Source organism: Symphodus melops (genome assembly GCF_947650265.1).
Source record: "Symphodus melops genome assembly, chromosome: 9".
NCBI classification, from domain to species: domain Eukaryota; kingdom Metazoa; phylum Chordata; class Actinopteri; order Labriformes; family Labridae; genus Symphodus; species Symphodus melops.
The window spans coordinates 10,226,532-10,239,061 of record NC_136699.1 but is presented as its reverse complement, the minus strand read 5'-3'; the positions used below and the strand labels follow the sequence as shown (position 1 = coordinate 10,239,061).

Genomic DNA, 12,530 nt, shown 5'->3' with positions numbered 1-12,530 from the left:
AATACTGTGAAAGGTATCCCTGGTATATAGAAAATATGAGAACTTTTAGCACTTGACAAAGATTGCTCGACTTCATATTATTTATTTCTTGCCAGCGTTACCAATCTTTGGCCTGAAATACGAAGGCTAACATCGAACTTAACCATGACACTGAGCTCCCAGCTGGTTGTGGAGAGCCCCTGGTGAGCTTAGCATTTATCCAAATGGAGCACTTTGTGCCCCTGTGTCTTTGCAGCTTAACTGAGAAGCCGCTGAGCCAACAGGATGTATCCTAATGAGCTGATATGTCACAAGCTTCCTGTGACTTCATCTCTGTTTCTGTCATAGATCTTTGTTTAGAGTGGTTTGGATATGAGGAGATGATGAACGAGTGTGCTTCTTGGTTACTGTAGGTTGGTTTGGGTATCGTGTCAAAAAACGGTCTCTAGATTTGGTAGTGAAAACACACACACACACACACACACACACAAACAAGGTTGCTCTTTAAACGAGTCCAATGAGGGAGCATTTTAAAACCCATCACAGTGAAGAGCTTTCATGTCACGTGCCATTTGTATGTTTAAGCTGCATTCTACTGGACCTAGTGAAAACCTCACCAGACCCATACCTCATTCAATCTTTTGAAGTCCTCTTTCCGCGGCACGTAGAAAGGGACGTTATTGGACTGTTGTAAAAACCAGAGCAGCTGTTACGGTATATGACTCCGTATCTGCTTGTGACCTGATCTCACAGTGGATCTTTGGCTCAGGTGAGCCGTCGTCACTCTCACAGACAAATGGGATTTTCTTTTCACAGTATTGGAGGGATCCTGGTTGGCACCTGCTTTGGTCTGATAGGGCCAGCTAACCCAGTTTTTTTTCCCCCTAAGAAATCTCATGTTGTATCCATTCTTTGTTTGACCCTTTGGCTATTCCAACTCTTTGTAACTGAGTGTTACGGTAGTGTTTGTTGATACTGTACATATTTTTTTTATGTTCAGACAAGTGTCCTTAGAAGAAAATATAAAAGCTTAGCTACAAAAAAAATTCACAGCTGACTAGCTTCACTTGCTCTAAGTTCCCTCTGCCTCACACAATGTCCCTGATGTCTCTCGGGGGAAATTGTCTTCTAACGGATTAGGCTCTGTTCTGCGGACTCGCTGCACAAGCAGCTCTACAAATTGGACCAGCACACACATTTACACACTGAAGTGCACACACACACACACAGAAACTCTTGCCTCAGAGGACACAAACCTCAGCCACTGTGTTGTAGCACTAATGGCAAAATCCTATATAGGCACTAGGCTCTTAACCACACAGAAAGGGGGAGTGAAATCTTGCACAGTACCAAGTCCGGAAAGTAAACCACTAATTGCATGCCTCTTAGGAGTTTCCTCATGCCAGAATCATTAGTGAAGGAGATTGAAAAGTATGTGCAAAACATAAAGATGGATGGAGAAAACACACGCCTTATGAGCTAAAGAAGTGAGCGTCAATAAGTATGTATTAGATTAAAGCTGTCTTATCAATCATGTCTGTGTTGTGCTATAGTATTTAATAGTAAATGAAATGTCCGACATGTACATTATCATGTCCAACAAACTGTTAAATACAGTGGACAATACTCTAACAGATAACCAACTGCCCATGCATAATTAATAGCTTGAAGCAAAATGAGAATACTCTTCATCTTGAATATTTTATTAATGCCCCTCTGTATCAGTCATATCAAAGTTATGTATGCTATATAGTTCTACATTATTCACCACAGTAAATGGAATGAATAGATTTAGATGATTCTCAAGAGACTAAAACTTAAAGCAGGGCCTTAAGTCTTGCGGTAGTTCTTTCTCTCTTTCTGTGCCCAAGTGTGTTCGACATGCGGCGCAATGTACCATTATTAAGTTGCACTTCCACGTAATGTACTATTGCATTTCACCATGTCAGAGACTTCAGAGACCTTGTGAATTACTGTCCAACAACTACTGTAAACTGTATCTGCTTCTCCTTTTCCCCCGCAGGAACACTTTACACCCGAGTGCAAATTCAAGGAGTCGGTGTTCGAGAACTATTATGTGACATACTCCTCCATGATATACCGACAGCAGCAGTCGGGCAGGGGCTGGTACCTCGGTCTGAACAAAGAAGGGGAAATCATGAAGGGGAATCACGTGAAGAAGAACAAACCAGCAGCCCACTTCCTTCCCAAACCTCTAAAAGGTAAGCCTGCCAAGATCCTGATTTACATTGGACTGTTCAATATAAAGATCGGGGATATATAAGGTGTTGGCGGACTAGTGGTTAGGTCGCGTCCCATCAACGCAAATCATATTCCTCCAAGTGGGCAGCCCAGTTTGAAGTTTGACCCGTTCCTCTTTTTCGACATGTCATTCCCAACTCTCTTTCCTGGTTTCCTTCTCTGTCCACTGTCCTCTCAAACAAGGCAGAAAAAGCTCAAAAGTTTGGAGAAAAAAAAAAAAGGAAAAAAAAAGAATAGGGTTGGTCCACTTGAAATAGTCCATGTAAAGTGTGCACAACACTCAAATATGATAACTTCCTATGAAATCAAGCTCAGATTGGGGGGGGGGGTTCGATGCTGGTCTGTCAAACTGCTGTTCGACTCCTGTCGTACTAAAAAAATGAATCCAAAGATTGTAAATGAACTTAAAGGTAATGGCAGTGACTCATTAGTCATTGTGGTTTGGCCATAATTCAATTCTACAGCTAGCTGTTTACTTTGAGGTGATCATTTGCAATCAAAGATTTGCTTTACCTTAAATATGGTCAGATTTGCCACCTTTAACAAAAGCTGTATAAAATGATTACAGCATGTCAGCTTCTCATCCTGTGTGTGACATCAGAGGAAGATTGTTGATTCTTGAGTCACGATTTCATTTGATATCAAACAATATGCTTTGATATTGATTCAATAATATGCATAGATGTCAGCAATACCCAGACAATTAATTACAGTATATTCTGAAATGTGTTAATAATAGTATGTGCAGATTTTGTATTGAACCATGTATTGAACAGATGTTCTTTACTCAAGTGGGGCCTCTGTCCAACACAAATCACTGTTCAGTGCCCCCACAGGAGGTGGGCTTCATTACAATGGAAATAATTGACTTCAGGATTTTCTGAATCAATAAGAATTGGGGAAAATATATTGCAATGCATTAATGAACGGATGTTTTTACTCAGCCCCAAATGGTAATGTAATCATGTTTCTAAGACAATCCCTTGATGGACTACTTGTTTTCTTTTTCATTAAGCGTCCCATTTTAATATATTTTTCAGTTCCAAATGAGCTATATAACCCTCTACTGTTTAGCGTATTTCTTCGAGATGCTGGCACAGACATATTCTGTAGCTTCCCCGAGCAGGTCACACTCTGCTGAAGACTTTGCAAAAGGAGGCTGAGCCATTGTCTCTGTGCATCAGCAGGAACAATGTGTTTTTATTGCTTTGAATAATATCCCATGAGACTTTATTTTCAGTACAGTGAAGTCCCACAGAGCCCCACCCATGAAGGCTGTGTGTGTGTGTGTGTGTGTGTGTGTGGAGAACAGAGAAAACAGGGAGGAGAGGGGAAGAAATGGGTCTGTTTTTAATGTTGAAAAGGCCACAGTCCTTTTATCTTTTTTTACAAGACACAGACTTACCTGTCAACACCGGGTAGACAGACACAGTGTGTGTTTTCACTTCACAGGGATCAAAGAGGAGCACTTTTTTCTTTCAGTATGAAATAAAAGGCTTGCAGTGCAAAAAACGCAATGACAGAAAAAAAAGAAAAAAAAACCTTTCGACTGTTGCGTGATTTCATGTTTGATATGCCAGATGTTATTCTTTGATTTATTCGCTTTGTCATTTGTTTACAATTTGGGTTTTTTTTTCTGTTCACAGACAATAAAATATCTAATAGCACTATCACTTTATAAGTGACGAAACGTAATAACTCTCTGAAGTGTAGAACAAGTCATAAAATAAGTGCAATGACTTCAGTCCTTTTAATTCGTTTATGATGTAGTGCAATCGGTCCTGAATAACACGTGATGTATTGGGTGATTTGGGATGATTTCATGAATAGGAGACTCACTTTGATAGTGGTACATCATCACCTTAACTTTAACATACTGTAGATTTTCTAAAAGAGATGTGTGATACGCTTACTTGCTTTTCTATTACTGCTACAATATTCTTCTGGACTGTTAAACGTTCTACTGAAAGATGTTTCTTATACTGTACTATACATCCCTCATGGACATGTTCATTAAAAACACTTTTTGTTATTTAAAAAAAAAAATGGAGGGAATCTTAAAACATCTTTTAAATCTATCTTTTCAAGACTGAACTATCAAAAACACATAACTCGAACCAATAATACATTCAAATGGTACGATGATGCTGCTGATGTAGAATATTTAATCAGTTGAGTTGAGAGTGTTTCTTTGCAGAGTGGGTCAGTTAAGGTCACTGCAAACTTTTTTTCTAGTGAAAATCAAGCCCCAGAACTTAATAAGAATTTATTAAAAATGCATGAAATTAAAAGATGGGATATTTAATTATTAATGGGATGACGAAATATTACGAGTCGGATACAGCCTTTCCTAACCACCTCCAGAAGATACTGAAGATGATTTGAGTTTGTTCTGTCTTGGTGATTTGGGGTTTATTACGATATCCAGCAGTGCTTGATGGGTCGGCTATTCCAGTGTGGAGTTAAATTCTTTTTTCCCCCTCTTTGTCAATTTGTTGGAGTCTTTTCTTGCCTCGTCGGTCGAACCGCTCCAGCCAGCATCTTATTAACAATCTCAGTCTGCCCTCAGAGATCACAATAATAGCCTTTCTCTTTCATTTAGCGGGCCATCCAGAGGGTCTCCAACACACTTTAAAAAGGGATAACCAGAGAATGATTAGATTTACGCTGGACAGCAAATACTATAAAAAGAGAAAGCAAGATTAACAACCTGATAGATACAGGCCAGATTAAATAATGTTCTCATACAACCCTAACACCATTGCTGTGCGCAGATTTTTCTCTTCATCTTTAAGGTCCAACAGCAAATCGAAAATGAGAAAATTATTTGAAAATACATTTGTTGGAAATATCCAAATATTTAAGACGTTCCAACTTGAAAATCAAGCAAGTAAAGCACCATACTATAAATTTCAAATCATTTGAAATTCACAATGTACTGTAGCAGGTCGCATCGGAGCTTTGCAAGGCGGTGAAAGAGAGCGAGAGCGTGAGAGAAAAATAATGGAGAATTTGTTCCAGCAGCTCATAAAGATTCAGAGGCAGTGGTGTTAGGGGCACCAATTAAGAAGCTGTCTCCGCCTTGGCAATGGCATCTCTTCCCGCCATTACTCAGGACTGCTCTTCTGGTTCCAGTCTGTGAGTCCCGGCCTCTCATTCTATCACTGAATGAAGCTAGTTCAGCTCACGTCATTCAAACAGACGCAGGAAAATCCTCAAAGCTTCCTGAAAGTCTTGATGCGAGCACAAAGAGACGCCTGTGTCTGTAAGTGTAGTTGAGTGAAGTGCCGTTTGCCGCAGAAGCACCAGAAGGCGACAAGATGGACGGTTGTTATTGGGGATTAATGTTAGAGTAGTAGCAGTGGCGGTGAGGTGACGCCATAATCCCGAGGTCTATACTAATCAAACGAGGCCGTCACTGACGAGACTGCAGCCAATCATCAGCAGTTTCTGAGTGAAATCCAACCACTGATTGACGCTCGTCAGGATGGTGTGCACATTGCTGCTGTAACGAGAAAATGCTGGGCTCAGTGAAGTGTCTGAAGCACTGTGTTTGCTGTTTCAGCGACAGAATCCCCTTAGGAATGAACATCAAATAGCATCCTAGGCAGGGGGATGTTGACACGGTCTGAAACCGAAGACTGGGAACCTCAGATTACTGATAGTTCTTCTAAAAGGCTGCTGAGATGCAGATTGGGCTGAAGCTGCAAACACAGCAAAGATAAAGCACTGGCAACTACTGAATTTATAATGCCATGCTGTAAATATAGGACTTTTTTTTTTCTCTTCAGCACCAACCTGGTCTGCTGTGATCTCAGCAGTTTGCAAGGAACGATAAGATCTCGTTATATCATCGCAGGGTATTCTTTGAGTCCAAACATAGATTTTTTTATTTAAAGCTATTTTAACGATAACTTTTCTTTTTTGTTTCTTTGTCCACGAGATGGTTTTGTCTAATTCTCCCGTCATTTTCTGTTTCCACAGTTGCAATGTACAGAGAGCCATCCCTCCATGACTTGACAGAGTTCTCCCGCTCCGGCAGCGGCACGCCCACCAAGAGTCGGAGCGCCTCAGCCGTGCTCAACGGAGGCAAAGCCGTGAGCCAGAATGAGTCGACGTAGCCCGGTAGCCCAAACCAGGCCTGGGGCCGAACCACGAAAACCTTACCTCCAGCAGAGCGTGAATCCAAGAAGACTTCTTTCACCGATCAGCAGTTCAGGACTAGCTACAACAAAGCATTTGCATACACCCTGACTCCATCAATAACCAACATCTAGGAACCATCTATACATTATTCTTCACTGAAACATCTATAGTTCGATACTTAATGGGACATAAACCATTCTGGACTGAAACAGTTGTTGAAATCTTTCTTTTGAGCTTAAGATTTATCTATTATCTTAATCACTCGCTCAAGTGATGATTGCATACCAGTTAGCTCATCTTTATCTTCTTTTCTTAAATTCTTGTGGATACTTTCATTTCTTAGGTCACGTAGACACCAAGCATTCGTCCATTCGTCAGACAGGGACAGAAAGTTCGACATGTAAGCATTCAGCGCAGCCAGTAATGGTGCTGGTCCACGAGGCTACAGTGGTACAGCGTGAGCCCTGATCTCCGTCTCATCCGTGCTTCTGTGAATACAAAGCCTATAAACTCCCTGGCGTGGCACGGCCCGGTGCTGCTGGGACTGTGGCCAGCCAGACGGTAGCTCTACTGCGTCCTAGTGCACACGCTCAGAGACTGAGCTCTCTAGCATGGGAAAATGAAGCCTATGTTCAGCTGACCTGAAATATAAGAAGGGGCAGTGTGGCTCTCGCAGTTTTTTTTTTTTTTTCTTCTTTCTTTCTTTTCAGAAATGCCACAGCTGCACCTTGTTTTTTTGCTAATTTTCCGAATTAGCCGAGAGCTGTTTATTTGACTAATGGTTACGTTTATATTTGTCCCCTCTTGTTGTCCTTCCTTAAACCATGGTTCGGTATTTGTATTTCTTTGCGTCCATCACTGAAAGGGGTTCCAGCAAACCAAAGACGGAGCAAAAGAGTGTCCCTTTAAGCCGCTGAAAACCAAGCCAGTGTAAAGGCAAAGCTGGATTTTTTTTTCTTTTCACTGTACATTTGTGGTTAAAAGAAAGCAACGATTGTTGGAAGACAAAAAGAAACAATGGACGAGGAGGTGATTTTAAACACTTTGGAGTTGGCAGCGTGATTGACGTTGTGCTTAATGCTGAATATGCTCGATGGTATCAAGGTATGAAACAACTACTCAATGTCCCCATCTCCCTTCTGTAACCAATGTGTCACACGTCTTTTGTCCTCGTGATCTGTTTACTCCCTCCGTGCTCGTGTCATACTTTCACCCCCTTCCCCACGCCACCCTTTTTTTCCGTCAACCTTAAATGACCGATACGTGTCACCATAGAAATATGGTGCAAGCCCCATACCAGGATGCTTGTTATGTGTTTGAGTAACTTATTGTGGTGACAATATTTTCTATATTAAAAAAAAATAAAATACTGTGGACTTTTAGGTGGCTTAACATTTTATAGGACACGTCATATTTGTAAAAGTGAAAAAAAATGAACATCTTCCCTTTCTTGCACAGGGCATGTACAAACACAATTATGTACTAAAAGGACCCCTTTTTTGTGGGCTAGATCCTCTTCCCGTCTGCTACATAACTTCTTTCTGGTACATGCTTCTGGGAGGCTTTCTTTTTCTTGGTTTCCTCTGGAGGTTGTATTAGGTGAACCTATCTGTTGCATGGGAGAGAGCGCAGGGAAATTCCGGTCTAGAGCTGCATGATGTAGGCTATGTGTATAAAACCCCATGTTGGATCATGTGATCCAAACTACCAGGCTTAATCTGATAAAACAACATTTACAGGCACACACTGGGGCTGCCTGATAACTTCCAGTTGTTTATTATTTGTTGTATACACAAAAATGCACTGAATAAAATGTTTATATTAAGGTTTACTTTTAAAATGTGTCTGACTTCCTTCTTCCTTCATCCTTTGTCCTATTGGTTGACTTATAAATGCACTTCGATTAATACATAAATATTCCAGCATCCAGCCAATGTTTTTAGAAAACATTTCCAGTTGACTCATAAGACTTGAGAGCTGGCAGGAACTGTAATAATTGGTGGTGCAGAACTTGGAGCCATCGATGCTGTGTTTCTGCCAAAAAAAAAAAAAAGTCTCCTCCCCAGAGGAACTGCTGGTCACACACTCCCTTTCCAGCCTCTCTCCAACCTGTGGCCACCAACATACTGTATAGAGGTCTAGGGTAAGGCTTTAATTGCCTCAGGTTTAAGGCGGCCATTCTTATAGAGCTCATACTATCATATAAATCAATATCTCTATTTTTACAGGAAAGGCCAAAGCCTGGAAATTGCTCCACTGCAAGTTTCCCCTCTGTCAGTACGAGTGTTGCCTCTGCCCGGTAGTGAACTAAGTGAGAAAGTTCAACTTTACTTTCTTTGCCATAGTTGAGCTGGATGTTTTTTTGGGAAGAAAAAAAAAAGTGTCTTTTTAAAAAAATAGATCAATAAAATGCTCTGGCAACAAAATGCACAACTTGCCTCCATTCGCCTCAGATTTCCAACGTGAAAAAGGTTGACCGACTGTCCATGACCAAATACGTCTCAAATATTTTACCGCAAAAAAAACAAAAGAAGAAGAAAAATAACAATCCTGCCTCGACACTTCAGAGCTATATTGTCTTCATTTGTGCACAGAGGACATGACACTAGGTAATAATTACCTTCTGTCAGCTGCGTCGGGGATCTGAATGATGGCATGACGCTGTGTTAACCTACCAGGCTCTGTTAATAAGGTCAGTGTCCGAGCAGGAGGAAGCACTTCCTCTAATGAGGGGGGTTTGGTCCATGATCACTCTGCTCTGATTGTCACTCACGGCTCATGTCACGAACGACAAAAGGTGAAGGGTGTAAAGGAAATGTGATGAAAGCCAGAGGAGAAGAAGGCAGGAGCATTTAAATCAATGTTGTAGCGCAGGTACAGGAGTCGTAGGATTTGAAGATTTTCTGAAGTATTAAAATCAATAGAAATGGTACATAAGACACGTCAATCAGGGAAATGTTAGATTTGATTTTCAAGTAACTCCTGTCAGTTTTAATATTATGAAAATCTTAGCAGATAGGACAGATTAGAATTAGCATGATATTAACAAGCCAAGAGCAAATAGGGAACCGTGACAACCACAAGTGAAGTGTACCCCATACTACCCTGATAAAATAGCTTACTGTTACTGGACAAAAGCAAAAAAGAAAATGTGACTCTGAGGTCTATGCCCACCTCTATTTAACCATCTGGATTTGGATTTGGACAACTTAACTGGCAAACACTCATGTTCTGCACACATTGAGCCTTAACTGTATTCATTTATTGTGAGAACTGTTTTAATTCTGAGCTTTATGTTGTATGTAAGAAAGAAAACTCGGAACACATTGGCAACATGTTTCACAAATTCCACCTCCTCTGCAATGTCACTGACAACAAAATACTACCACAACTTTCACTTTCACAATTAAAAAAAAGAGATGATGCAAAGTCAAACACTTTAGGCTGCAACAACCTGGGGAAAAAGAAAAAGTGAGGAATCCTGGAGGGACTGAATTCAGCTCGCATGCATTTCTTAACTTTTGACTTTCAGTATAGATTTAAGACAGAATTTAAAATGACCCAGAATATTTGACATTTAAAATCAATACTAGTACAACAATGTTGAGCAGCAGTTCAACCACTAGCATCCACTGTAGCATTGTAACAGCTAATTGGCTGGCACAGATTTGTGCGTTTGCTGTGTATACATCATGACGAGCATGAGGACACTGAGCAGCTTCAGACTAATCATCAAAATCAAATGATTGCATCTGCAATTTCTAATCTCCTGACTGGTGACACTTATTTATAGTTAACACTATGACTGAGGACTAAAGAGATGAGAAAAACTGTTGTCTAAATCCCAGTTTGAAAACCAGTAATCAAACTGAGAACAAAATCAATGACCTTAAAGATTGATACACTGCTTTACAGATACAGTTCTGAGTTGTGTTGCACAATAAGCATACGAACACAGACAGACACTTTTGCTGGTTAGTGCTGTCCATTTTAAAACTCTGCAGTAAACTCGTCCTCTATCCGACGTCTGTGAAATAGAGTGGGCATCAATTTGGTTTTTGGAGACTGCCTCATTACGCCCATTGCCAGCAGAGACATGAGGACTAATAGGTCTCTGTAATATAGGCCCCGATATGAGCTACTTCATCGTTCATATAGTTTGACATCCCCCAACTCCCTTCATTTCCTTTTGTCTCCATCCATTAGCATGGGCCAGTCCAATTCATTAACACAGGCGGCCTGCCTTGCTCAGAGACGTTGATGAGAGGAGTGGCCCCTGTCACTCTGTTTTTCACACTGCTTTTCCTGCTGTTTCTCCATTTTTTTTTTCATTCACAACTGGTCAATCAGTTATTCTGCCATTCACTTGGCCAGACTAATGAGCTCCGAAAAAGGACAGTTGAAAATCCTTAGGGAGCACACACACACACACACACACACACACACTTAAAGAAAGCTACAGGCACTGCAGGGAGCAGGAGTTTCAGATCCTGAGTGACATCAGTCTGCAATAATGTGTCACGAATCAGACTTACTGTAGCTGACGGAGCTGTGATATATGTGAGCACTGTGTACCTGTGAATGCTGCAACTCATTACCCTTTATCACTGCCAGCACAGGCGGACTGGCGTCACTCTCTCTCTCTCTCTCTCTCCGTCTTCGTCGTCTGCTTCACATTTGCTCTGATGTCAATCATTTTCACTGCCACTTTCTGTACCTACATATATCAATGTTTCCATAAATGGCTTTAACGTTCATAAAATGGAAAGGTCTTACAGCCACTTTACAATTATGATTTATGGTTGTATGAATGGTTAGTAAATGATGCATTAGAGCATTACAGAGAAGCAATAACATATGAAGTTACAATAAGCATAGAATCAATTCTTTTTTTATTTAAATTGATAAAATCACAAATAATTCAGGACCCTCCTTGGCACTATTATATGACACACGTGGATGTATGAATAATCAAAGTGACTGCTTTAAGAATCTAATTGATCATTAGGTTTTCCCCCTCGATGTCCCAGACGTGCATTTCTTTTTCCCGTTTCTCACAGTCTTGTCAAACAGAGACGTGTTAAACAGAAAGCTATTTTCCACCTGCCAGTCATGAAGTCAGTGCATGAAATTACTCAAATTATGGAGCAAGCTGGAATGATTTGCTCCTTAACTTTTTTGCCCACAATTTGATGAACAGCAAACCAAGTTAAGTGCCGCTTCCCAGAAATATTGATGCTTTTACAACACTGGGAAGAAGGCAAAGACAACGGAATTGAATTGAATCCTCCCACGAGGGACAGCTGCAGCTCTTCCTCGACTCCGTCTTTGTCCGTTTGTCCTGGACCATTCACAACCAATTTCCACCCTATGTTTTAATATATACTCTTTACAAATTAAATAAGTAAATAACAGTAAATTAACATTATAGGGTGACAAGGACTGGTATATTGTAAGAAGGGTTAGGGTTAGGAACCTCATGGTTCATTTCCTGAAAATGGACAGTGCTAAAAAAAAACACAGTAAAGGGGAGAAACTGAAGCTGAGAGCAAATAAACAAAGCTGAAGGTGATGCTGCTAAACCCTGGAGACATAAAGAATGTAAACGAGCAGAATTGTGGACAAAATACAGTTAAAAAAAAGATGATAGAGGAGCGAGAAATCACAGAAAGTCTGAGCATGAAGAGAAGTGAAATCAGCCAGCCAGCTTGGAAAACAAAGTCTCCCTCCTGGGGAGAAAACAACACTACAGAGTGACACTTTGAATCACTTCTTGTATTAAACTGGTGAGCAGAGCTGGTGTCAACATTTGGGCCTCACATGGAAAACAAAACTTACTCAAAAAAGAATAAAAAATACATAAAGTTTATAAAGGGGGCACCACAAGCTGACCAACGTTCTGAATCCTTAGATCAGGATCAGGATATTGAATGAAAGGCATCACTGCCAACCTTGAGAGTGTCAGGACTCCGAGTCCATCAACACCTTGGTACCATGTGAGAGCCTGGACATCCAAATAGAGTCTACTCCCATTAGTCCCTCTAACAACTCCCCCCCCCTCCCCCAATGCACCCATAGGTTGGCACAGACAAGGCGACAGCTCCTTTCTCCACAGATTACCCCGAGCAGAGAGCGTCTCACAC

The 12,530-nt window shown here is 40.9% G+C and overlaps 1 protein-coding gene across 5 annotated transcripts in view; it reads left to right on the top strand.

Annotated features, from left to right (window-relative positions):
• fgf13a (fibroblast growth factor 13a) overlaps positions 1-9,341 on the top strand; it is a 92,914-nt gene extending 83,573 nt beyond the window's left edge. For 2 of the 5 annotated variants that reach the window (XM_079352593.1, XM_079352594.1), the window contains 2 exons: positions 2,003-2,201; positions 6,226-9,340. In XM_079352593.1, the coding sequence (XP_079208719.1) occupies positions 2,003-2,201; positions 6,226-6,362 (336 nt within the window). In that variant the 3' untranslated portion in view covers positions 6,363-9,340. Of the gene's footprint in view, positions 1-2,002; positions 2,202-6,225 lie in introns of all 5 variants that reach the window. The other 3 variants (XM_079352591.1, XM_079352590.1, XM_079352592.1) reach the window with 2 other exon arrangements.
• The last annotated feature ends 3,189 nt before the right edge of the window (positions 9,342-12,530 follow it).